This window comes from Camelus bactrianus, chromosome 1 (assembly GCF_048773025.1).
Source record: "Camelus bactrianus isolate YW-2024 breed Bactrian camel chromosome 1, ASM4877302v1, whole genome shotgun sequence".
Lineage (NCBI taxonomy): Eukaryota > Metazoa > Chordata > Mammalia > Artiodactyla > Camelidae > Camelus > Camelus bactrianus.
In genome coordinates this window covers 90618691-90646606 of record NC_133539.1, presented here as the reverse complement: position 1 = coordinate 90646606, position 27916 = coordinate 90618691, and the positions used below count along the sequence as shown (strand labels likewise).

Here is a 27916-nt window from a genome sequence, read left to right as displayed (position 1 = left end):
TACAGAATGAACCTTGTGGGCATATAGGATTTATTAACTGAACATGATCCAGTTAACCTACACTATTAAAAAGTCTCCAAAATATAGTGATCCTGGAAAAGGTTCAATACAATTTCAAAAATTTATGTTTTAAGAAGAATATATAAAACTCTATTTCCCCAACTAATGCTAAGGAAGGGAACAATCCTGAAATAACTGTAGATTTTAAGTATCAGTCATTGGCCCATTTATTTCAGGCAGTACTGAATGTAAGCAAATTCTACTACAATGTAAGATTTTGAATTGTTCCCATAATTCTTTGGACAGGATTTAATCCAAGTTGTCAGAGAACTATAATGAGAATGAGCCAAGCTTCTGAATTTTTGAAACACTAGGAGCGTTTTTCAGCTGCAAGTGTTTTTCAGAGCACTTAGTCTGAGTAAATGGATGGGACACAGATACGCTCAGGAGTGGAGACCACAGGTCCTCCCAGGCTGACTTGGGTCTGTTACAGTCTCCGGCAAATGAATGACCTGAGAGAGAGAGAGGGACGGGGAGCACTGTCATGGTCAGATGTCAAGCATAATGCCCAAGTGCGCAAGTCCAGAGATGACTTCTGTGGTTTTGCCAGTAAGTCCAAGTCCCAGATGCTGCCCACACACCCCGCCAAGGGCCAGAACAGACTGCGTCACTTCAGCTGAGTCACGTCACAGGCAGGGCTCGTTTCTTCTGAGAGACGGCACCGCTGCCCATCAGCTCGGGACCAAAAATGAGATCAACTGACTCCACAGCAAGTTCCCGAGACAGTCGACTCGGCCTGCCCTGGTGCGGGAAAGGCCGTGATGGCGTCTTGTCACCTGAAGTTCCCAAAGCCACCGCCAGAAACCTCTTAAGGCATCTCCTCAGCTTCTGGACCCAGCCCTGAAAACTGCACCCCCACGTGTGGGTCCTACTGCAAAGACCTCTACCCCTTCCTTGGAATTCCACTCTTGCCCTGCGCCTCATCTGGGATGGAAGTGGTGGGGGGGTTAAATGTGCATTTTGGAGGAGTCACTATGATGCACTGGAGGTGAAGACTAGGAAGAGGATACTTCTGAGTTTTGTTTAAATAATGAGGTACCATATTCTGTAGCTGAATTAAAGCGCCATTTGGAGCATACAATTTTAAATGATCATTCTTTTTAAGATTTAGTAATAACATGCATTCCTGAGTATAGGAATTCCAGATACTGTTCATACCAGGTATGCTGACTACATCCACGGGGTTTTGAAGTTGCTTCATGCGCTTGTAGAGCTGGTAATCCTTTTCGTGTCTTTTCTTCTTCTCAATGAGTTGAGCACAAGTCACATTAACAGCCGGTCTGGGTTTCTCATTCCTGAAAAACACTCGAGCAGAACATTTCCCCAGACGTTTGTTACCTTCCTGAAAAAAAGATTTTGGAATTAAATGGAATGGTTCCTTCTCACTCCCCGTGGCCCCAATACACAAACACACACAACTGGGGAGTTCCTTGTACACGGCAGGTGTGCGCTGGCAGCAATACGTGGTGGTCTGCTCTGTAGATAGTGATTTCTGCGCTCACAGCAGAACACAACAGTCTTCACTCTGCTGTCGTTTAAACTCCGGCTTTCTGACGGTGCCCTTATGAAAGGGTGCTGGGCCTTTTCCCAAGAACCATCACTGGCGTCTGTGAGTACTGCTAGGACAGGGGTACTTCCCTCTACTGTGGACCAACATAGTGCTTAGTTGGACCTCCAGCTTGCTAACCTGAACCAAAAGGAAGCTGGTTCCCACAAACACAAACAGTACCTTTCAGCTGCCTGACGCACTCAGTCCGCTTATTCCAGTTTTACAGATTAAGACTGAGGTTTACAGGGAAAACTCCTCCATGTCTCACAGCCATTAAGTGGCCAGAACTGAGCTGTGTCTGTGATGCCAGGGCCCTGTGAGAGCTCCACCTCTGCACTGAGACCTCATGTGGAAGAAGCAGAGGCACAGATCACCCAGGTGGACAAATTCAACCACCCGAGTGACCAAGAGAGGTGTGTCTGCACTCAAATGTGCAGTGTTCTGGGAACACCCCAACTCATTTTCCAATCCAGAGACATGTGGAGCTGGGTAGCTGGATGCTTTAAGTAGACATCAAGTCCATGATTCATTTCTGGGACAGTGCTTCTCCACCGTTTTAGGTCACAGATTCCTTAACTCAACAATAAAAGCCAGGGAACTGCTTCCCAGAAAAATGCATGTCCGCTCATACCATCCACTGGGCCTAGAATTTGAGGAAGTTCGTGGATGGACCCACTCAAACCCATCCATGGGCCCCTAAGTAAGAACTCCTGTTACTACGTGGTTAGGTGAGCAGCTGAGTTCTTTTCACTTTTACAATCGTTGAAACTGGGTAGAGTCCCAGTTAGAGCAACAACCAAAAAGAAAAAGCCCACAAAGAAACAAACTAATCAAAACTGGATCTGCTTAATAAGCCCCTCCTAGAACTGATTCAGAAAACTGAAATAGGCTTTCCAATGGGCAGCTTTTCCTCTGGTGAGTGCTGGTTTAAATGGGAGGGAATTTCAGTGGTGCATTAGCATCCTAATTATCTGTGCAACCGAAGGGGCATTCCGGAAGAGGCTTATCAAAGGCAGAAGCCAGGCTGGTACGTGGAATCCTTTGATGTCACAGCCACTTCCAGGGAAGAGGAGAGGAACCAGGTATTGCCCCCTTTTGTTTTTCTTTCTGTGCCCCTGTCCCCAGACAGCTCCACAGAATCAAAGCAGTTGCCTGAAGATGAAAGAACTCTCCTGCCTCCTACCCTGAAGTGGAACATTTCAGTTAGCTAACCATGCTCTTCAGAGAAACAGGGCTGGTCCAAATAATCTAGTCATTGTTTTCCCTTAAGCTTCAATCTAACACTTCTGTTTGCAACACAGAAACCAAAGGCACCCTCCTTAAGCTTTAAGAAAATGTTAATTCTCAGGTTAATTAGCGAAGTCAGAGTGTTGCTGTCTTGTTAGAACCTGTTTCTGACTACCAGTAGGCTTTCTTCCAGAAGCATCGGATGAAGGGGTCATGCCTTCACCGAAGCTCTGCCTCCCTGAAACACCTTAATGCCGGACCCGCCTGCCCGTCCCTCTGCTCTGACTCAGCGCCGCACAAAGGGGTTTGGGCTGGTCTCCACCCAGGTTCCAGCTGCTGCCTCCCAGCTTGGCCGGGCACCTCCAAGTTCATCTGGCTCTGATTTCTGAGTCTTCTGTTTACTCTCTTCTTGAGAACAGGGAAAGGACACTTGGCAAACCATGGCCTGCCGAGTCAGAACTGTAGAGGCTGGAGATGCTGTGGCGGGTCTGCTGTGCTACAGGATGCCTCTGTGCATGGAAGCTCCTGGAACTGGCCTCACGCTATGCCTGCCTGCTGAGAAATGTCACCAGCTGACAGGGAAAGAGCAGGCTGGCATTTGAGAGATGCTGAGATGCGAGGGAGGGGCATGGGTGCCAAAGGGAGTGTGAAACCCTCTCCCAGCACCAAAGGAAGGAGGGGACGGTGGACTGTCTTGAACACAGCCTGCATAAGGCCATGGTGCTGTCCTGCCTACTCTGCTCTTCAGTTCTTGAGAACAAATAGGAAACAGAGCAGGAAAAAAACAAAAGCAAACCTTCATGTCTCTATATATTAAGATTCTCACTTTAAAAAAAATTAACAGGAGTTGTTAACAGGACACTTCACTAATCTTGGCAGCCTACCTCCGGGTTGTAGAGCTCTGTGGTGAACACGAGGTCAACTTTACGTTCCTTCTTTTGATTAATCTGAAACACAGAAACAGAAGTTAGCCTCATGGAAGCTCTGTTAACACCATCATATCCAAGAACGACTCTCTCAGGATAACATGACATGCAAACGGCAGCTGTCACACTTATACCTGAAGAAAATCGGGGGTTTTTTACAAGGAGAAAAGATCTCAAATTTTGGTCTGATCATGCCACTCTGCTCGCTGGTCTGACACCTACTCACAAAGAGGGAGGACGAGAGAGGGACCGGTAGTGCCGAGGCTGGGAGCAGCTAGGCGAGAAGCAGGCCTGAGCACGCAGGGCTGGGGAGCGAGCCCCGTCCCTCCGTCCCGTCCCTCCGTCCCCGCCGGTCAGTGCCCTCACCTTGAGCTGGGCCCTGGGCCACATAAGCTCCCCCTCCTGCCTCTCCTGGCTGAACAGGGGATCCAGCGACAAAGGGGTAACCAGAAATAAGTCCTGGGTTTTCAGGAGGTGATGAGTGAAGAAAAAGAAGTGGGGCAGAATGGCTACTTTTCTGAAGGGGGTCAAGGAGGGCATCTGGGAGGAGGAGACCTCAGCTGAGATGGCAGGGACAACATGGAAGCAGCCACACCCAGACCGGAGTGGGCAGAGGGGACCCACCGTGAGGCCTTCGGTGGGCTCAGCAAAGGGCCTGTGTCTGGGGGCAGGCTGGGTCAGCAATACGGAGGAAGTCCTCAGATGCTATGGTCTCCTATTTCCTTGCAGCTTTCATAAGCCAGCGTTCCTCTAACGTTTGGAAAGGCATGTTTAGTATTTCTAAACCTCTTAGTTGATTGATTCCAACACATAGTTTTAGAGTATTCATATCCATGTCATTGAAGCACATTAGATCGTTTAGGAGAATGCTATATTATTGGCCATCATTTTTTTTTTTAAGAGCACAATTTCATTCAATAAAAGGAGTGTTTTCTACAGAAGAAAAGGAACTTTCTGCTGCATGGAGCTGAAGTTATTTCACATAGTATTGATTAAGTTAGATTGTGGGAACATCAATTTCCCTTGAATACTACTTAGCCCAGGAACACAACCACCAAACAGGATTATCTTATTTTAAATAGACCAGATAGCATACATTACTGTTAGTTTTTTGTTTTTTTTTTTTAATTCTGGGAAACGAGGATGGAGGGCAAGGATTCTGTGTCAAGTATTTATGTAAAAAACATTTCAACACATGAATGGAGATACTGCTGGGGGTCGGGGGCACCCAGAGCACACACATGAGAGCAGTTTGCTTAGTGCTGATTTTCAATCTTACAGCAAGTTCTGGTGTAAGCTGAAACACTGATTTCAACTACAAAGTCATACAGATTACAACATCCACACACACAAGTCTGTCTTCTCAGTCAGTCACTGTTTACCACCTACTGTGCCAGGCACCGGGGAGATACAAGGAAGCAGGACATCCAGGCCAGCCTTACCAGCAGCCGGCTTCCAGCGTGGGAACAGGCACACCGGCTGCTACACAGTGTGGCTGTGGCCGGAGCTGATGCATGTGGGGAGCTCAGCTTAGAAAGGCTCCCTAGAGCCAGGGGGGCCGGGCCACGGTGTGGGAATGGAAGGCAGAGGCTGCTGTTCCTGGGCAGGCAGTGAAACTAGAAAAAAGGCTGTCTGGAGAGGCTGGCACAAAGTCACAAAAAGCCTTTTTTTTTTTTTTTTTTTTTTGTGAAGAGAACTTGGAACTTGATTCCAAAGTCTGTGGGAGCCCCAGTAAAGTAAACATAACGAAGTACTTAGGGTGTTGTAGAGAGTAAGACACAGCACGAAAAGGGCTTGGACGGTGCCTGGGCCAGGGTATAAGTACTCACAGATGTCAGTGATATTTATGGTCACTATTTTTATCATTAAAACCTATCCACATGAGGGAGATAAAGAACTGAGCTGGAAAGCAGGGTCTGGTCCATGGTGGAGGCTAGGGAAGGCTGAGAACACGGACTCTGTCTAGCTTCTTTTACTTTGGTTTCCTCCTGCTGGAAGCTCACAGTGAGCCGTCAGAAGGTGTAAGTTGGACCTCCATGAAAGCGGCTGCACAAGGGGCCCCGTGGCCTCTGTCTCCACGTCTCCTGAAGCTCGGCGTCCTCCCTGCCCCACCTGAGTCAGAGGAACACACGGGTCACTCACGCCAGCCACGGGCACCCCCCACCTGCTGATACTCACAGAAGGCAGCCATTCTAAGGCTTGAGTCGCTTGCTGCGCCAGCCCTGGGGCCCCCTCGAATGCCGCATGCGGGATCTAGGAGCCTGCCCTTCACGTCCCGAGGGGCCCAAGCGCAGCCTCCTACACAGGAGCCGGGTGCCCCTCAGGCTGCCAGTTAGGGGTGAGTGGGGTGGGTGGTGAGGCCCTCAAGAGAAGAGGAGGGGGATGCCGAGGTGGCGAGTACCGTCTTTGTGCTCAGGGACACAGAAGAGGGCCAGGAGGCAGCTAAATGTCATAGATGATGCAGCAGCGGTGATGGCTGAAGCCATGGAATTTGCTGCAATCCCCCGGGGAAGGTGCGTACACTGAAAGAACCTGACGACCACCAACCTTCCCATCGGTATTACACTGGGGCGTGCTTATTTGCTGTCCACAAGGATGTACAAAAATCTGCCTTATTCTTCATATAATTGTGCATATTTTAAATAAGTACTTAAGGTATTATTTAACTCAACAGTTTTTCGAAAATTCTTGGAGGCAAAGTGAGGTGCTGGTACCTGTTCTTTGTCGGGAAAGAAGCAACTGGACTAACCAAGGCTGTGAGCTGAGTCAGGATGGAGCCGTCTTTTTGAAGAGTAATCTTCTTTCCCGATTCCATCTCTTTGTTTTAATTAGGCGCTCTTAAAACACCTGCATTTTGTCCAAAACACGATTTTTATATTTTTGGTTGTACTTTTTTACCATTTATCAAGACGCAGCCCTTTTATCTCCCACAAAGGCCTCTAGGTCTCCCTTCCTCTGAGTCACAAGTTCCTCTGAGGTTCTCCTGTGATAAGGCAGCAGCCCTGGGCCTTGGGCAAAACAACACCCGCCAGGCCTTCTTTTCTGGGACAAAGTGTCTTGTACTCCTCGGGCCATTTTAGGGCTGTGTGTTCCCTTGGGCTGTCTTTGATTAAGCTGTGCCGTGATAAAGAGGTCTTTGTATTCAGCATCCACCCCAGAGTTTTGAACAGGAGCTTAGGGTTAGGGGCAGGAGGACAGGGAACAGACTGTCACAGGCTACCCTCAGGGCGTCAGGTGAGGACTTCAAATAGATCACTGTAGAGTTGATTATTTGATCATGGATGACTTAAGAGCTATGAAAAGATAACTGGAGAAGGAGTCCAGTCTAGGGAAGTGACATTTGAGCTGAACTCTGAAGATTCAGAAGGAACTGACTTTGGGGGTGTCAGGGTGGAGTGGGGGTGACAAATCATTCCACATGGAAGGAAAAGCAGTGCTGAAGGCCCTGTGGGAGCAGCCAGGAGGGGCCAGAGGGCAGAAAGACAGGAGCCAGGATGTGGAAGGGGCTGGCTGGGTAATCAGGGGCCGCCCTGCAGGCTACGGGGAGGGTTTCATCATAAGAGAACTGGGAAGCCATGGACAGGAGGAGAGGCTTTTAAAGATCCCTCTAGCTGGCGCACAGAGAACCAGAGCTGGAGTGAGAGGTCCGGAGTGAACGCAGAGACTCCAGGAGGCTAGCTGAGGGGGTGGATGACCAGGGTGGGCACGGCAGAAGTGGAGCAGATGTGGGCGTGAGTCCTAACTGGAAGGTAACAGGACCAGCGACGTCACTCAAGATCAGAAATAATCTCTAGAATTGTAGGAGGACAACATTATCAAATCAACCATCATTTAAAGGATGCTTGTATTTACAGAACAACAGCAGATGCTCTTGGGCCTGTGCTGGGTACAGTCCTAGCACGTCACAGGTCCTGACTGGGAAAATGGAGCTCTGAACCCTGCGCACAAGCGAGTAATTGGAGATGCAAATTACAGGAGTAGTGAGGAAGCACTGTTCAACTGTCAGACTGGCAATGAATGAGAAAGTGAAGAGGGCCAATCGTTGGCTGGGTTTGGGGGTTCATGGCTGGTGGGAGGTAGCCTGATGCAGCCTGGCTGGGGGGCAGTCTGGCTGACTTGATCAAGTCAAACTTACATATGGCCTATGATCCAACACCCCACTTCTGGGTACACACCCAGAGAAAATGATGCTGTTAAAAGGGACTCGTGGGAGGATGTTCCTTGAGGCCTCCTCGTGTGTGTGGCAGGAAGGTGGAGGCAAGCTGGTGTGCATCCAGGGGGGTGCAGGTAAAATGGAGGTGCTATGCGGCAGGAGAGGCAGCCAACTAACCATACATACACCAACAAAGAGATCCTCACGGCTGAGAGTGGGAACAGAAGCAACACAATGCGTGGCATAATGCCACTTAGAAAAATGTTGTAAAGAAAAATTTTCACAAATACCAACAATACCTTTTATAAGGACACTTACAGACAGAAGCATACACATCAGCCCTTTTCAAGTGGTTGCCCACGGCAGGTGGGATGAATGGTGTGAACAAAGGACATCGCCTGCCGTTTCAGTAAACAAAGGACACTGCAGCCATAGACCCAGACAGCGCACCCTGAGGAGATTCAGGATGGAGAAAAACAGGACACTAGTCTGAGAGAGTTAAGATGTTTATCAGAGGAACGGTTTCAATAAGCCCAGACTCTTGCGTCTTCCCACACACAGAAAAGCACTCAAGTCATTAACTCGAGAGCTCTGTTTTTGTGACAGGCGGTCATCTTTTGATGTTCAACTACATGTTTTGTTTTTCAGCAAAAACTCCCGTATATCCTGGCTCCTCCCATACCTCTTTGGAGCAGTTCCTCAGAGCTGAGAGGCTGTATCCTGGGCTATAGTTCTCAGTAAGGCCACCAAATAAAACATAATTCTCAACTTTTAGGTTACGCATTTTTTTCAGCTGACAGTTTTGGCGACCATCTGAGGGACCCAGGGCGGACTTCTCCCCTTCGCCTGAACTCTACGAGGATCTGGAGCCTTGGTGCCCGTGAAAAGAGCCAAAAACTAACAAGACGGCCATTAAGTTGTTCAGGTCTGTGCTTCCAGTTAAATTGATCTTATGACTAACATGCTCCCTTCCCTGTGCATTCTTTTCTTAGAATAACTTACGCTTTTACCCTAGAGGTCTTGAAAGAGGGTCATGGACTGATAACCTCAAGAGAATGGGCAGCCCCTCCTAAATTCCTCCGTAACAACAGCAAGCTCTTCTCAAGATGAAAGAAACGTAGCCCCTGCTCACACCCTGATTTGTTATCACCCTCCTGTCCCCTTTTCCTATAAAACCCCAGGACTCTTACCCCAAAGAGGGCTCACAGTCTTTAAGGCCTGCTGTGACTCCCTGTGCCTGGCAAAGCAGTAAGTTCTTTTCTATCTCCTGAAACTGTCTCCATTTCTATTTCAGCCACGAGCACAGAGGCAGGGTTTCGGCAGCACCAGCGGAGGCCTCTGGCGCCCGTGTGCCCCTTCAGAGTCCAGACGACTCTGGGGGAGTGTCTCCTGGTTCTCACACCTCCCATCATTGGCTTGGTGATCCTAAGTTTTATTCAGTGGTGTTAAACTCCTCTCTGGAGGAGTAGGTTATCCTTGAAGCTTAGTTTCAAGAAGAGCTACCTTGGTTATTCCCAGCTGAAAGACTGGGAAGATTGTACTCATTTGAAAGACACTCAGTAGGTTTGGATGGGTAATTCAGGTGGGAGCCTGGCCTGTCATTTTTTCCTTGGATTGGCTACTTTAATAGTTTGTCAGAATAAAAGTGAAGATAGCTCATGAGAACTTTCAGCTCCAAAGAAGGGACATCTCCCAGCCAGCTTCCTCAAGGCAGCTGAGAAGCAAGTGGAGACAAGTCCTCGTACCGTGCAGCCAACTCACTCATTTTATTAAAAATGTGCTCTGCCGGAAACACGTAAGAGTTGACCACTCAGTGATCCGAGCACCCACAGGGATCTTACACTATGAGAGGGAGAAACTGAGACATAAGAAAGTAGAAATGACTCTAGGGTGACACCTAGAGGAGCTCAGCCCACCAACAGCACACCGGCCACCACGCAGTCCTCAGCAGCAACTGTATCCGGATAAACGGACCTCAAAATCAGAACAAAGCTTTCAAACAAAAGAAAAAGGAGCGACAGATTGCCAGCCTCCAACTAACACCCCAGCCAGGTTCGCATACAATACCTCTGGAATTTATACTTGCGAATACTTATTTGATTAGGGAAACTAAAGATCTCAACCTGAAATGGCCAGATTAGGGCTCTTTTGACATCCTCAACCTAATTTTGTATGTGCATGGCTACAAAACACCAGCTTGATAAAACATCTTTTCAGAACTCTGACCTTAAAGAAACGAAACCCTTCTAGGGGGAACTTGCGTTTCTCTCCCTGTGTCTTTGAGATGCAGCTGTCCTATCCGGCCTTCCCAGTGTGCACGCGTGTGCTGAGAGCTTGGCCTCTGCCGTCTGGAAGGTACACACGTGGTGCACATGTGTGGCAGCCAGCGGACAGAGTGGGATTCTGAGTCATCTTACTGCCTGGCTGTGCCAACTCTCAGGGGTTTTTGTCATCTTAACCTTTGTTGCATCTGCCTGTACAACGCAGGTCTTTCCTGCCTTAGACTGTTCTCAGGAGCAAACCTTCTAGCCCTTGTGCAGGCTGCTTTCTTTGCGCTCTCTTGTGGGGACACCTCTTGCATCTTACTGGTTTGCGTCGCTATTAAGGTACAGTTCTTTAATGGCCTGGAGCCTTTCAACTGGAGAAACTTCTAAATTGGTAAATTTTTAGCGATCTCACTGTACACAGCTGTTTTTTTGGCACCTATGAAAAAAACAAATCACACAGCGTTTTATATATGTGTGTGTGTATAAAATGGCTAACCTACAGAACTCCTTTAGTTTAAAACAGTTTGGGAAGCCTTATTTGTGGTCTACGCTTCCCCTCAATAGGTCTTACAAATGCTAATAAAAACAATAGGTTAATTAGTTATTAGGTTGATTAATGGGGGGTGGAGAATAAGGGGGGAAGTCTAAAGACTTCTTCCCAACAAGGTGGAAATTTTAAAGGCATCCCTCCCAAAAGGATAAAAATCTTTGCATGGTTATTAAGAAATGTGATAAATAAAACAGATGTTAATGAGATTAAAACAAAAGGTTCTGATACAACACTACCTAAGGTTGAGTCAAAGGGACCCCTTACTAGTCCCCAGCACTAAAGGACCCCAAACAAGTCCACTCTGCATATATATATATATATTTTATATATATATAAAGGCTGGGAGAAAAATTACATTGAGATACCTTACCAGTAATTACCTGGGGCAACAGGCCAACTAATCAAGTTAAAAGATTGACAAAAGGGGCTGAGTCCCTTGGCTCAACTCTTCACTGGGGACCCCAGAGCCTTTTAGACAAAAATAGTTGGAGGATTAAAAAAAAAAAAGTTTCTAAGACTCCTTGTAAGAGCAAGGCTTATTAATGGGGTTCTAGCAGAAACTACAGTTAAAGGTATAAAAGTTAATACAAGTGAGATGAAAGGTTATGTAAACTGGCATACTTACATGGGCTTTATATGAGGTGATGATCTCTCTCCTGCTTAATCATATTGTGAGACAAACACGATGTCTCATTGGAGAATGCTTCCCCGGCATTATAAGAGGGCACATAAATCTGCCCCCCAGACAATATTAATTAAACATACTAAAAGAAACCAGCAAGGTGACCTGAGCCCACACAATATGAAATAAAAACTGGGAGCTAATATTCAGAGGCCAATAAAAATAATAAGAGATTTCTGCTGTGGGTTTAACCTGTGCATTCAGAAAGGAGGCCTTTGGTAAATGCCTTGTGCAAACTTTTGAAGGCATGATAAACTGAAGCCCAAAATTCTAGAACATAAAACTCTTGAATTTCAGTTTAGCTGGTAATCTTCAGCAGCACTTAGAGAAAATGTAGTTGGGCAAATCAATCGTTTAGTATAATTCAGGCAGCAGATCTGTTCTTTCTTTGGGGAATTAAAAGCAACTATATTTGTCTTGCAAATCTCTACAAATTACAAATGCAGATACAGCCCACAATGGCCTGACACTGAGCCTAATTAGCTCAATCAGGTAAAACCTGATACAAAAAAAAAAAAAAAAAAAGGAAAAAAGTGGTCTTTTAAAGCTCAAACTGTTGGAAAGGCTCCCTCACCCAAAATCTAATTCACAGCTTCTGTAAGGAATTATCAAGGACAAACACAAATCTTAAAAGTCTTTTCCACAAATAGTAAAGTCTTAGTCATCTGAGCAAATAAACTTAACTTATTCCAACTGTTCTTTATAAACTAGTAGGTTTATTTTGTAATAGCTGATACAGAATGAAGTGTTAAAGTGAAGCTGTGAGATCTCTGCTTTTGTCTGTTTATGTCAGTGTGTACATTAGAGATGTCTCTACCTCTGAAAATATTCAGTTAAACTTATAAAAGAGCTCTACTTAACTGACTTAAAAGTGAGCATTTACAAATTAAGTATTTCTAAATATAAAGGAAACTGGCCAGAATGAATTTCAGGTTCACGTGATCTAGGAAATACTCAATATTAAATTAATATCTCACATTAATGCCAGTTTATCGCACCTAGGGTAATTTCTGTTGCAGAATTTATCAGCAAAAAACCAAAAATTCAACTTGGTATGATGATATTTTCACAAGTTATAAAATACAGATAAATGAGATGAAGAGTTTCAGGTGAACTCTTTAGTAGTTCTGTTTTGGGTATGTCTACGTAAACTAGTTTCTCCAGATTTTTGGAACCTTAAAACTTTAGAGTTTTGCTAAATTAAGTTAAATGATGGGAATTCATTGACTATCCAGGTCATTTCAAATAAGATAAAGTACTGGAACATTAATTGCTAAACAGGTCTAAATTTACCTACTTTTGTGAGAAAAGGAAACTAAAGATGTTTGGGTTTATTACGCATATGTCTTGTGCCAACCACATTAAGAAATTCTGCTGTTTCTAGAGGTAATGAAATATTCCTAAGTTTGCCAACCAGGAGATGCAGGCACAACAAATAGTTCACAATTACTTGCTCCTTGTGAGTCTTCACTAAAGTTTTTAAGGGTTAAAACTGTAATATGTAATTAAAGCTACTAAAAACAATAAGGGAAACGTTTGTTTGCAAGGAACATAGGATGTGTGTTTTTGGCAAAAGAAGGTGTAAGGAATGGAACTCCACTGTGTTAAGGGGAAAGACTGACTTTGTCCTGGAGCCGGCTGTTTCTGGATGGGAAAATAAGGGACAAACTAATCTGGATATAGAACGTTGTGGAAGATTTGTAGGAAGACAGCTCTGAAAAAGCTGTTTTGTGCATGTTCAGGTTGGGATTAGACTGAACTTAGGTAAATACATTTTGTTGTTGAGAGTGAGCTGGTGCAGGACTGGAGTATGGGTTTCTCTCTCTGTTAAGAGGATAAAGTCTTCCTGGAACGTTGAACTACTTTTGATAATAGATTGTGAGTTTCTTTGCCTTCTACGTGATCTGTACTTGCCTTAAAAATCTTTTATTGCTACTTTGGTTGAGTGAGTAAGTATTGCTTCATAGTGACCTATGATCCTATTTGACCAAGTGTTGTTAAAATCTTTGGATTTTTTGACAGACTTCCCAAATATGAAATTCTAATTAAGATTCTTTTGACCTCCAGCTAACTTTGGGATACTTAAAGAGCCCCTGAAACATCCCATAGAGAGATATTAAACTAATTAGGCTCATTTTGTATGTTAAATTACATGGGGAACATTGTCAAATAAGTGGTGATAAAACCTTAGGTTATATTGTATGGATAAATGTCATGAATATAGATATTCCAAAATGTATACGGAATTCCTAAAAATCTAGTATGTCCTGATACAGTGTCATCAGCCATAATTCTAATTATCTTAAAATGTTGTGTCACAGAAATAGCCAAGTTTCCTGTCAATGACATTTTAATCAGATCTTTAACCATGCTGTTTTAAGTCTTTTGTCATTTACGATCTTTGTTTTACTCTGATGTTTTTATAAAATGAAGATCTTCAAGAGGATTCATAAAAAGGACTTTTTGACAAGTATGTTTCTGGTAATTTTTAGATCACACCACTGAACTGGGTAAGGAATTACAAAACTCTAATGGAAAACCTGATGACTTCATCCAGATTAGCTGGAATTACATGGGGCTGAATGAATTGATAGATGTGATTTATAATTTTACGACTTTTTTCTGAAATAAACTGGCTCAATCTTTGTTTTCCAGAAAAGTCTTTCCTCTTACACTATGACCTACAAGCTGATAAAATATATCTTTGTAAATGATGATGAAAACATTTATCTTTTTCTCTCTATATGACCTGTCCAGAATTTGGCTTCTCCAGATGGCTCCCCTGTGGACGTGGTGGCTTACTGCAATCAGATCACAACTAGTTACGCTAATCACTATCATTTGTTTTACTTTTGTTCACTGTTACTGTTTTGCTGTGTTGTTTTATTTGCTACATTACTTATGCCTTATGCCTGTCCCTGCTGTTCTATGACTGTTAACGCTACTAGCTGTATCACTTGTATCCTCTCTGTTTGATAAGGCTGTGGGCTCGTGCACTACAGTGTGTAACCAGGCCTCTGACAAATTAATGATGGCTAAACGTCTTGAGGCAACTGATCATATATATAACTCTACATAGAATAACTGTTGTAATAGTGCAACTCTAGTCAGGGGAACAACAAGGGAACAGATTTCCTGGATCATAACAGACGAGTGAGGCCGGCAATGCAGAGAATTTTAGATTATCAACAGGGCCTAATCCAAAAAAATCAGCACGTTGAGTGGCCTATCAACAGAATCCTCGCCTGATCTAACAATGCACCTTCCTAGAGCCATGGGACAAAGTTGGCCATGAAATGCATCCCAAACATTGGTCAAATTTATGACCAAGGGGAGGCACTGTGGACAAAGAATGTCGCCTGCCATTTCAGTAAACAAAAAACGTTGTAGCCTTCAAGCCCTGACAGTGCACCTCGAGGGGAATTCAGGATGGAGAAAAACAGGACACTGGCTCTAGAGAGTTGAGATACTCACCAAGGAAGGATTTCAAAAAGCCCAAGCTCTTGCATCTTCCCATACATAGAAAAGCACTCAAATCATTAACTTGAGATGTCTGTTTTTGTCATTAGCAGTAACCTCCTGATACTCAACTACATGGTTTCATTTTGTTTTGTTTTCAGCAAAAACTCCCCTATATCCTGGCTCCTCCCGTACCTCTTTGGAGCAGTCCCTCAGAGCAATCGTAGAGGCTGTATCCTAGGCTGTGGTTCTCAGTAAGGCCACCGAATAAAACATAATTCTCAACTCTTAGGTTGTGATTTTTTTTCAGTCAACGACGGAAAAGGAGATAAAAGAAAATGAGCAAGCGTCAAAGAGGGGCCTCCGTGAGCAAAGGTGATGAGGGTGTTACCCCTCCAGCTCTGTACCCAGGACCAACATGCACACGAATGGACCTTTAATAAGACAGAAAGTCATTTTAAAAATGTTAAAAGTCCCAAGGAACTCAGTATGGATGTCCCCACCCTGCATCTTAAATTGCATCTTTGTCCTCCGTGTTGTTGGTGGGATCAGATTTGAGGAGTGCTGCGAACCGCACTACGCTTGTTTCGACTCAAGAAGCTCTGGAGCTCAGGTGCTCCTCCCTCTGCGCTTACACACACAGCCACATGGTGCAAAGCTAGCACAGTCATTATAAGACATTAAAAAAAAAAAAAAAAAAGCTAAACAGACATTTTTGAAAGAGCGGAGGCTGACACAGGGAAGGTGACAGGCAGGCCTGGCTTTCCTGAGGTGAGGCGTTTCCACGAGAGCGGATCCCGGGGCTCCCACCCCCACGCCGCCAAGACCGCCCATCTGCCAAACAGACTAGGAGGCTTCACATCCCTTTCTTAAAACATAGCCAGAGGCACACCACCTTGTTCTAATTTTTCCAGAATGAGGCTCTTTATATAAAGAAAAAGCCAGCAAGCAAAGCAAATGACCCTGTGGCTGTATAACCTGAAGGAATGAATTAGCAGCTCTTTGCTACAGATTTCTTTTGAATTGTGTAGAAAAGAGGACTTATTATGTACTATAGCCTAGAACTAAATGCTTTACGATCACAGACCACCAATGACATGGTTCATGTTCTAACGTGATTTTTTGTGTGTTGTTTATTTTATAGGTTTTCTGGTTTTTGACCCCATCAGCCAGGAGGAAGGGCAGCCCCCCGCCTCAGGACGGGCGGGCTCTTTAGGGGGGTGATCAGCAACTCAGATTTTGGGCTCCCTTGCATCAGTTGGGAGGGACACAGGTCACTTTTAAAGTCCCATTTGAGAAAGTATATAGTGGAATGCTTTCAAAGGACAAACTCATCTCATTAGTTTATTTGTTTTGGGTAAAAAAAAAAATGTTCCTCAGATCCCTATCAAATCAGTGTCAAGCACTAACTCAGTGCTTGTGTGGAAAGCATCCTGCCAGCCACCAGGTGGGAACCAGGATCAGAGCTGTAATACATGTCCTGAGCTCTCACCACAGGCTTCCCGCGGTTCCACACTGTGCCCGGGACTGCTTATCACAGCACAAGAGCCCTTTGCGGGTAAACACTGTTCTTATACCCATTTTAACGAGGGAGAAACTGAGGCACGTGCCCAAAGTTAAGGAACTGCTCAAAGTCATAAAGCTAGTAAGTAACTACCCTGGCTCCAGACCACTTATATGCTCTTTCCTTATATGGCACGGAGGTCAAACAGATCCTGTCACTCTAAGGGAGGGCAGAAAGAAAGCTGCCGTGTGTGTGTGTGTGTGTGTGTGTGTGTGTGTGGGTGGGTGTGTGGGTGTGGGTGTGGGTGTGTGTGGGTGTGTGGGTGTGTGTGTGGGGGGGTGTGTGTGGGGGTGTGTGTGTCAGAGACTGGGTGAGTAGGACTTTGCTTTAAGCTGGGTTCCTGTAGACGAGACCACCCAGACCTTCTGGGAGATGGCCAGGAAGGGCATGTGAATCCATGTCCCAGGGCAGCCGTAATAAGTACCACAAACTGGGTGCCTTCACAGCAGAAATTGATCCTCTCACAGTTCTGAAGGCTAGAAGTCCAAAACTGGGGAGTTTTCAGGGTGGGGCTCCCTCTGAGGCTCTGAAGAGAGCCCTCCCTGCCACTCCCCAGCTTCTGGTGCCGGGCCCCAATCCCTGGCTTCCTCGTCTTGCAGCCACCATCACTGCAGCCTCTGCCTCTAAAAGGCGTTCTTCCTCTGTAGTCTCTCCACGTGACCTTCTCACAAGGCCATCAATCACTGGATTCAGGGCCCATGCTAATCCAATATAGCCTTATCTAAACTTGATTACATCTGCAAAGACTCCATTTCCAAGTAAGGTCATCATCGCGGGTACTGGGGGCTGACTTAACATATCTTTTTTGGGGACACAACTCAACCCACAACAGTATGGAAGTGACGATGATCTGAGACTTAGCAAGGAGCCCCTGGATACACTCTTTCAGGCAGGGTCTAAATGGGAGCTTGAGCCAGTGCAGTGCCAACAGCAACTCTCCTAAGTTATGTCTCATTTTCAGGAAAAAGCTATTTACTCTAAAACACAAAGCTGCTGTTTTCATGTCAGTGGCTCAAAGAGGTTTCCTCCAGCACACGACTGGACTAACTTTGTATATTAGACACTATATAATGTTGGCGTGCTTCTTTAAAGCCAAGTCATTGAAATACTGGATGTGAGTACTGGACATAAACCTGAGAAACTTGATAAGGGATGGAGAATAGGTATTTATTTATTTATTCTAAGAGCACATTTTAAAAACCTAATACCCCCTTTAAACTCAAAACCACAGCCAAATCTTGGAGCAGATGGAAGAGCAGGGACAGTACCCAGAGAAGCCCTGTTGTCGGCTGCTGTAGGAAGCCACAAAAACGCTGGGACCCTGGGAGTAGCCAAGACGTGATTCTGCCAAAAGCTTATCTATAAGAAGAAAACCCTGTGCTGTGGGAAAAGGCTGTCTCTTGATTTCCCTCTCTGATGCTGGTTGCTAAGCATGGTCCCTTCCTGTGGCCTTAGAGCTAACGGTGTCCACTTTAACTTCATGTTTCCAGGTTGAGGGGGTGGGCGGTGGGGACAAGGTCAGGGGCTGAGAGCTTGCAAGTGATTCTAATCTCCCCTCCTGCGCACAGGGGGCCCCACTGGCCTAACAGATTCGGCTCCTAAATGTCCTCTTCAGCCTTCACATTTGGGAAGAAAACATAAATGTCATGCCATTCCAGGAAAAGCAAACTTCTTCATTTTATAAGGTTAGTTTTATGAGTCAGGCTCAGTTGGAGACAAGTAAACAACTCATTTGTGGATAAAAATTGCTGTGCTGTTCTTCTGTTCTGGACAGAGAGAACACCAGTGTATTACATTATTTCCTGGAATTACTGCATTTGCCTTCTCTTGAGCCATGTGAGACAAGGCGAATGCAGTTTAAGGAACAAAAGTCAGTGGCCTTCGGATCAGGCCCCATCCCTTGTGGTCCAAGGAGATCTTAGCCTTGGACACTTTGCTCTATCAGGCTAAGAAGCAGTGGAGAGAAAAGAGATGGAATACTGTGGTGTTAAACTGTTTAGCCAACTCTGGGTACGAGTTCTGGACCTTTCCAAAGGAGCCAGAGTGGAAGTGGCCAGAGGCAGTGTTCCCCTCCAAGTCCCCTTAGCTCAGGGTGGGGCTAATCAGAAAAGGCTGGTTGTAAGAGGGATCTGAGGTGCTGGGTCTCCCTCCCTCCCGCAGAAGGGCTGGGAATGGGTCAGGGCCTCCCGTTCCGAATGCCCAATGGTCCCAGCACTCTTCCAGCTACCTTTGTTTCCATTTAACAAATACTCACTATTTGTCCCTTGCAGGTCCCTATGCTAGCGCAGCGGAGGAAACAAGGAGAAGTGATGCCTACTACCACGTAGAAGCAAGCACTCAGCAGCCTATAGTCAAGTGCCAAGACGGGGTGTGGAGAGCAGGCATGTTTGGGGGTGAGATCACCAAGGCTGCGGAGACCAGCCAGAGCTGCCATTTCTTGGGTAAAGTCACGTGTCCGGCAGTGTGGTAAGTACTGGCAGGAGCTCACGGCCACTCCAGAAGCTGGGGGTGGTAGGCTGAGTAACAGCTCCCAAACATGTCCACGTCCTAATCCTGGGAACCTGTGGACATGTTACTTTACAAAGCAAAGGGGACTTGGCCAATGTGATCAGGTTAAGGAATTTTTTTAATTGGGGGGTAATTAGGTTTGTTTGTTTGTTTGTTTATTTAATGGAGGTACTGGGTACTGAACCCAGGACCTCGTGCATGCTAAGCATGGACTCTACCACTGAGCTGTACCCTCCCCCCAGGTTACGGATCTTGAGATGGACAGGGGACCCTGGATGGTCAGGTGGGCCCAGTGTACTCACACGGGTCCTTCTAAGGAGACTTCCTTACATTCAGGAGGTGCTGCCTGCTGGCTGTGAAGACGGAGGATGGAGCAAGAGCCAAGGAAGGCAGGTGGCCTCTAGGAGGTGGGCAAGGCAAGGAGTGGAGTCTCCCCTAGAGTCTCTAGAAGGAATGCAGCCCTTTCAACACCTTGATCTTAGCCCAGTGCGACCTACTTCAGACTTCTGACCTCCAAATTTGTAAGAGGATTCATTTGTGGGGGTTTTTTCCCCTACAAAATTTACAGTAATCTGTTACAGCAGTGAAACTAACAGATACAAAATTACTTGTGATCCTTCCTGTCGTGTTCTGTGTGGGCATGTCTCCTTGGGGCCATTGTGGATTCACATCCGTCTCGTATACAACTATGGTACAAGATCCTTTCGTAACTCGCCTTTACTGGCTAGAGGCGTCTTGAATGAACCTAAGAAGAAACTCAGAGTGGAGAATTGCTATTGCTACTATGGGACCAGCTCTGTGCAAACCTCTTCAACTGAGGGACCATCACAAAGGCAAGTAAATGCCACGCCTGCAAAAAGTGTGACTAAGTCTCTAGGGTGATTCATGCTGATGCCTTGAGATCAATGGTCAGGCTGGACTTGCGAGACTGTGTGTGTGGATTTAACATTCCACGTCTCATTAAGATCAGTTATTTTAAAGCTATTTACATTTGTTCTCCGGCAGAACCACCTATGCCGTTCAAGGAAGCATGTGCAGCCAAGCTAGATTCCCAATGGTTAAATTTACAACCTACCAACCATGGTCTTTATTTGGGACCACTACTAATGCTCCATGATCACACACATCCTGGGCTATGCAAACACATGTGCTCAGACAAGTGGAAATGTTGTGGGCTGGCAAAAAATGTTCGTGATTCAACAATAATTTATTAATAAGCTGGTTGAAGGCATTCCTACTTGCTAGCTCATCCAGGTAATGCTAGTTTGGGTGACTGTGGGACACGTGCCAAGGAGCCCAAGGCCCAGGTTTACCCCCAGGACCACCCCAGGCGGGACCCAGACTCTGCAATCAGAGCCTGCAGACCAAGTGGATGCTGTGGTGGTAGGTAGGGTGGGGGTCCTGGGGGCACCTGCCATTTCAGCAGAGCAGTGCCCAGGAAGGAGGGCAGTTCTGTGCCTCTCTGTTCTGCGCTTCCAGGATTGCTATGTTTCATCCCCGTGGAGGAGTGAGGGTGCGTGCTAAGTGCCACCTCCATCTTGCCGATAGCTGCCCCCTTCCTGTTCTTTCACCAGGGCTGTAAAAGCACTTAGGAGCCTGCCTTGCATGAAAGTATAAATTATTTCACTTTAGTGTTTTATTATATATCTTGCCTCTCCATATTCATTGCGACTGCTTTCATTCTCCAGTTTTCATTTCTACGGTCTGCTCGATGTATTGCTTTCCTAGTCTTGTGAACCATCACCTCTGAATTATTGACACTAATGGAGGGAAGACTTCAAGGAGAGCAGCAATTAGATGAATTATGCTGCATTTAAGTGCTTTACAGATTGAAAAGTGATAAACAAAGAAGCGTTTTCTTAGTAGACCAGGCGTTCTCCCAGCTGCCTAGTGGCCCAGCAGGACAGGCTCTATTCTGCTGACAGCGGGGCGGGCGCCCACAGAGGCTCAGCCCACCTGCGCCGGGGCAGCAAGGGCGGCCGGGGCCTTACCAGAAGTCAGCTGTTTTGCTCCTAAGCTTGCCTAAGCCAGGTGTACTCAGTACCTAGCTGCATTATTAAAAATGTTACATAAACTGATGAAGAGTGGGCACAAAAAAAGATGTCATGTCCACAAAATCCAAGTTAAATGCTGTAGAAAGAACTGATGGAGCCTTTCTCGTGAAGTCGGCGCACAGAGATCCCGCCAGTCCCTCTAAACATCAGGGAAGGGCCGGCAGCTGCTTGGGGCAGGGGCCAGTGGTCGCAGGACTTGCTCAGTGTAAGGGACAGCCCCAAGTCGTCAGGAGCGGGGCTGATCCAGGATACCCTGGGTAGCACAGGCACTCTCAACACCACCCCAAATCGCCCACCCCTCCACCCTGTGGTCCTGAGGCCATGTCATGTGACATCAGAATAGCAGGGGCCTCCTGGTCATAGAAGAGTAGTGTAAGATCAGGAAAGAAATGGCATCAGGCAGCAGCAGTGAGGGAACACAAGCCATGGTCTGTGATCTCTGCTTACAAATTAGTAAAGAAAACAAAACTGAATGCTCACAGGCTTTTCACCAGCTAGTCTGACTTCTTCTCCGTACTTCCTTGCATTTACTACCACAGCTATTACTGCATTTTATCACTAGAGGGCAACAGTGTTCCTAAAATGAGTGATTCTTGCAGAATCAGGAAATCACTTAGAATCAAGGAATTTCAGAGCTGGAAGAGGTCTTAAAAATCATTTGTGCAGATAACATGATACCATATATAGAAAACCCTAAAGGCTCCACACAAAAACTACTAGAGCCGATAAAAGAATTCACCAAGATAGCAGGATACAAGATTAACACACCAAAATAAGTGGCATTTCTTTACACTAACAATGAAATCAGAAAAGGAACGTAAAAGAAACAATCCCTTTTAAAACTACATCCCCAAAAATAAAATACTTAGAAATAAACCTGACCAAGGAAGTGAAAGACTTATATGTGAAGAACTACAAAACACTGACTAAGGAAATTAAATATGACTTAAAGAAACGGAAAGATATACCATGTTCTTGGATTGGAAGAATTAATATTGTTAAAATGGCAATAGTACCCAAAGCCATCTACAGATTTAATGTGATCCCTATCAAATTACTCAGGACATTTCTCACAGAACAAGAACAAATAATCCTAAAATTTACATGGAATCACAAAAGACCCAGAATTGACAAAGCAATACTGAAGTAAAAGAATGAAGTTGGAGGAATAACCCTCCCAGACTTCAGATAATACTACAGAGCTACAATAATCAAAACAGCATGGTATTGGTAGAAAAACAGATATATGGATCAATGGAACAGAATAGAGAGCCCAGAAATAAACTCACAAACTTTTGGTCAGTTAATCTTTGACAAAGGAGGCAAGAACATACAATGGAATAAGGACAGTCTCTTCAGCAAATGGTGTTGGGAAAACTGGACAGCAGCATGTAAATCAATGAAGTTAGAACACTCCCTCACACCATAAACTCAAAATGGCTTAAAGACTTAAACATAAGGCAAGACACTATAAACCTCTTACAAGAAAACATAGGCAAAACATTATCCAACATAAATCTCAGCAATGTTCTTCCAGAGCAATCTACCCAGACAACAAAATAAAAGCAAAAATAAACAAATGGGACCTAATTAAACTTACAAACTTTTGCACAGCAAAGGAAACCATAAGCAAAACAAAAAGACAACCTATGGAATGGGAGAAAATATTTGCAAAGGATGAGACTGACAAAGGCTTAATCTGCAGAATACAACTTAATTTGCTCATACAACTTAATAACAAAAAAACAAAGAACCCAATCCAAAAATGGGCAGAAGACCTAAAAAGCAATTTTCCAATGAAGACATACAAATGGCCAATAGGCACATGAAAAAATGCTTATTATCGCTAATAGAAAAAGAGAAATTCAAATCAAAATTACAATGAGGTATCACCTCACACCAGTCAGAATGGCCATCATTCAAAAGCCCTCAAACGATAAATGCTGGAGAGGGTGTGGAGAAAAGGGAACCCTCCTACACTGCTGGTAGGAATGTAGTTTGATGCAGCCATTATGGAAAACAGTATGGAGATTCCTCAAAAAACTAAAAATAGATTTGTTAAGTAGGTTAGATAGAAATGAGCACTGGGCAGGGAGAGAGGAAGGGGAAAGGAACAATCCACAACACAAGGAAGCTGAGCTGTCAATCAACCAGAGCGCAGGGAACTTGAGTTGCCAATCAATCAATCAATCAATCAATCATGAAACCAGGATATAAAAACAGGAAAAACAAAGAAACAGAGCCATTTTTCCTCTCTTGGGTTGGCACTCTCCCAATTCTCAGGAGTGTATCTTTCATTATTTTTTTTACTTCACTAATAAAGATCTTACTTGTATCATGCTTTTTGTCTTTCATCAAAAATTATTTTTTTCTAGGTGACTAAGAACTGAGGTAATTCTTATTTCCCTTTTCCCAGTAACAGATTTACCATATGATCCAGCAGCCCCACTCCTGGGCATATATTCAGAGGAACCTTAATTCAAAAAGATACATGCACCCCAGTGTTCACAGCAGCACTATTTACACTAGCCAAGACATAGAAACAATCTAAATGTTCATCAACAGATGACTGGATAAAGAAGCTGTGGTATATTTATACAATGGAATACTACTCAGTCATAAAAAATAATAAAATAATGCCATTTGCACGAACATGGATGGACCTGGAGAATGTCATTCTAAGTGAAGTAAGCCAGAAAAAGAAAGAACAATACCATATATCATTTATATGTGGAATTTTAAAAAAATTTATTTACAAAACAGAAACAGACTCACATAGAAAACAAACGTGGTTATCAGGGGGAAAGAGGGTGGGAAGAGATAAATTGGGAGTTTTATATTTGCAGATACTAACAATATATATAAAATAGATAAACAACAAGTTTATACTGTATAGCACAAGGAACTATATTCAGTATCCTGTACTTACGCTGAAAAGAATATGAAAATGAACATATGTATGTTCCTGTATGACTGAAAATTTGACACACTGTAAACTGACTATACTTCAATAAAAATATATTTTAAAAAATCATTTGGTTTACTGGCTTTCAAATTTTTATCACCTGAAACCCACAGCAAGAACTGCATGCTTCATAATGACCCAGTTCAAACAAATAAATTTGCAACATTTTGAGGCACTACTTTTTTTTTTCTGCAATGCATTCTAAACGTTTGTATTCCAAAATATTTCATTAAAAACAAATAAACACAAACAACTGCAACCTACTAAACAGACTTCATAACCCACTAGTGTGCCATTAGTTTGAAAAAATCCTGACTTGGTCCCAGCCTCTCATCTGCAAAGGGTGCACTGACTTCCAGCATGGAGAAGGATCCCTACCAGCTGAGCTACACCTCTCTCCCACCCACTCACCTGCTCACCCGGGGTCAGTCCTGGAGGAATGACCAACACTGCAGCAACTCAGCACTCATTCTAATAATGTATTGATTGGATAAAGAGTTTTGAGGGTCTTATCATTTTCCACCTCTTGGCAATGCTACAGCTACTCTTGTTTTTGAAGCAGAAACTCCTTGCATTGAAGGCTCCAAGCAGGTGCTGTCTGTTCTCCTTATTCAAGCAATTTGAATCAAGCAAGCAATTACACTGAATTCTTGGGAGAAACTGAAATCACTTTGGTCTCTAGAGATTCTTGACTGAAAAAGTCACTAGGTTCCTTCCCTTTTTTAGGCCAAAAAACAAAAAAGGATCCCTTTAAAACTCAGCAACATTATTACAGATGAAAACAGTAACTGAGTTCTCTATGAAAAGAAAGGAAAAATTTTAACTCAGATTTTGAGAGTTTATTTTGTGAAAGATGCCAAGTATTTTATTCTTTTTAATAAGCGGGTGACTAAATGCATGAAAATGCAAACTACTTTATTATTTAATTCGTTTATGGTCATAGAAGGAAGAAAAAATACCTAGGATTTGAAAACTGGTGCACCTTAGATATGCGACCTTGGTTTTCTGTAGGGACTCTTTCCCACTGACAGTCAGGGAGCAAATCTTCAGGGGGGCCCTTTTTGGGCTCTGGGAGGTAGTGATTCTCCTACTTTGATAGAAAGGCCTCAAGCTCTGATCCTTCACTTCTCTGTTGGGCTGGTAAAACTGAACTTTTTCCTCCCTGAGACAGCAAAGTTTGTTATAACAGATGACAAACACAGGTTGCCTTTTTCAAGGAATAATTTGCTTTCATCTATCGTTAAATTAAGCCAACCTGGGTTGTACAGTTAAGTGTTTGAAGAACTAAGGCTAAGCTTCTAAAAGGCGTTCCCCTACCCCTAACACCAGGTCTACAACATCTTAAAAAACAAAAAGCCTACTGCCACTTATTAAAACTCTACCTATTTACACTCTACTGAACTCTATTTAAGGCTGAGTCTGCAGTCTTTGAGGAGTATTGGGGGATTACTGGAAAGAGCATCTTTACTTTTGGGGCAGACTTTGTATAGTTCTGTAACTTTCGTAACCTTCTATTTCATGATGAAAGCAATGTATCTCCATCGACACAAAATGGTACCTACAGCCACTGCCTTGCAATCAGCATCCAAAAAAACAAGCTGCAAAATTATCACTCTTTCCGTTCACACAGAAAACAGCCTTGGTTCACTCACTCCCATTAGATTAAAGCAGACGCCAGGATTAGGAAGGGTTCTCGCCCAGGCCTACGCGAAAATTCCTGAAGCTTCTGCACCTGCAATTAACAAGAGACCGTCCAAGGTCCGGCCTGGGAATTAGCTTAGATTTTGGAAATTCCGCCCAGGCCTAATGCTCGAGCCACTGGTGGGTCGCGCCCTCCATGACCACCTCATAGCAACAAACTCTGGGAGTAGTCTCAGAAAAGACCCAGCTTTGCCTATTGGGCCTGTACCTCAGTTTCCCCATACACCTCTTCCCAGGTATGGGAGCTGCCCTTCGAAAACTCCTTAACGCCTCGTAATGCCAGCCGGAACGAGCCGGCTTTCTGCGGACTCGGCGCACCGACGGGCCCTTCCACGCTGAGGCGCGAGCCCGGATCTCCCCCGGCGCCTGGCGCATCGCAGTCTCCCTCCCGGATCCACCGCGGGGCGCACAGGCACGCGCACCCAAAGTCGCCACCCAGGCGGCCCGAGGCCGGACCCCCGCGCCGCCCGCCCGGTCGCTCCCGCACTCACCCACGCGCGGCTCTCCTGCACCTCAGCCAGCATTCGAAGGGCGCTGGGCGAGCCCGCGCGGAAGTTGAAAAAGTGCAGCGCCACGCGCGCCGCTTGCGACAGAAGCCGGCGCGGCAGCTCCGTGTCCTGGTGCCACCCGGAGTCCTCCGGACCCCCGGAGCCCGCGGGCGCCCCCGCCGCCTCCTGGAGGGCGAGCAGCAGCAGCAGGGCGAGCAACGGGGCGGCGGGGAGTGGGTTCCCCCGCCGGGACGCGGGAAGCGGTTGCCGGAGGGGCTGCATGGACGTGGCTGGCGTAACGCTCGACGTATCCCGGCTCGGAGCGGGCGGCGCCGGCGCTCAAGTAAATAAGCCCGCGGCGGGCCCCGCCCCCTCCGCCCTCGGGGCGGATGGCTGGAGAGGGCCTGGGTCTGCGACGGGCCGCGCCCTCTCGGCGCTTCCCGTTGCCCCTGGGTACCCCGTTCCGCCCAACTCCTCCCAGGCTCCGGCTGCCCCGGCTGGGTGCCGGCACACAGCGGCGCGCCGGGGGTGTCCGGGCGGGGCCGCGCCGCAGGGGGTAAAGGGAGGCCGTTGGAGACGACTCCCCGGAGGGAGCGCGACCCACGCGGCGCCACCCCGTGTCCTCAGCTCAACTCGGGGACCGGCTTCTCTCCCCTGCGGTTGCTGTGATTTCGGAGCCGTTGGGGTTTCAGAGCAAACCTGCTTCAGATCTCCAAGGCTTGGAGCTGTGATTTCCCATAAGATGAAATTGGGAACGAGTGGAGAAAGGATGGGGCGCAGCCTGCGTTAATAGGGGTTCTTATAACACAATGACCTTAGAAGTGAGACAGGTTTCCAGGGAACTGGGGCTGGAGAGGAGGCTGCCGTGGTCAGCAGGGCAGAGGCAGATAAGGACCCAGAAGCCCCACTAAACTTAGAAACAAGTAGGTCACTGATAACCCTTGTGCAGTGTAGATTCAAAAGCCGGGCGTGAAAGCCAGATTCCAGCGAAGTGAGGCATGGATGGGCTGTAGGGCAGTAGAGGCAGCGAGGGTCGACTACTCTTTTTAGACACATGGCAGTGAAGGGGTGAGATGGCCATTATTCTTAAGCCACAGACAAGAGCGAAATACCAGGAGAACCAGGGATTAGAGGCACTCTCAGCAACCATTTTTCCACCTCTCTTTATTTTGTTCAGGTGTCCACCCCTCCCCAACCCCTGACTCCTGCCCCACACTGTGGAGCTAAAGGAAGTGGAAGGGATCAGGGCAGAGCCCCAGGGGGGTCCGTACAGGACGAGAGGATAGTGGCAGACCAGTAGGAATCTATCACTGAGGCCAGGAGGGGGAGAAGGGAATGACTGATGGCAGCATTAGTGCTTATGAGATGGTGAGGATCTTGGGAAAGTCATAAACAGGAGGGAAGACACACAGACACAGCCAGGGGAACAAGTGTGGCTGCCTGAGCACAGGGGACTCTTCCAAGGTCAGCTGTTTTAATAGTGATATTAATTACACTTAGGGCAGACTGACATTGATCAGGGACACACATTTCTAAAGTTTTTCATTATAGCATTCATTTTATTAACAGATTTTCTTCAACATAGGAGAATATTTCCTTCATTGAGAACTGTATGTCCTCTGTCCATTTATCTGTGGGGTTGTTGGATTTCTGATTGATTTGTATAAGTTCTTTAAATACTAAGGAGATTGGGCCTAGGTCTATCATGGGTACCACCAATATTTTCTCAGCTCCTACAGTGCTTGTGTGTGTGGATTGTTCCT

The 27916-nt window shown here is 45.7% G+C and overlaps 1 protein-coding gene across 2 annotated transcripts in view; it reads right to left on the bottom strand.

The window, feature by feature from the left end:
• RARRES1 (retinoic acid receptor responder 1) overlaps positions 1–26690 on the bottom strand; it is a 45238-nt gene extending 18548 nt beyond the window's left edge. Inside the window, exons 1-3 of one of the 2 annotated variants that reach the window (XM_074368935.1) lie at positions 26157–26690; positions 3721–3783; positions 1219–1402 (exon numbers count right to left, since the gene is read on the bottom strand). In XM_074368935.1, coding sequence (XP_074225036.1) covers positions 1219–1402; positions 3721–3783; positions 26157–26435 — 526 coding nt within the window. In that variant the 5' untranslated portion in view covers positions 26436–26690. The remainder of the gene's footprint in view (positions 1–1218; positions 1403–3720; positions 3784–26156) is intronic. The other variant, XM_074368934.1, reaches the window with a different exon arrangement.
• Between the last annotated feature and the right edge of the window lie 1226 nt (positions 26691–27916).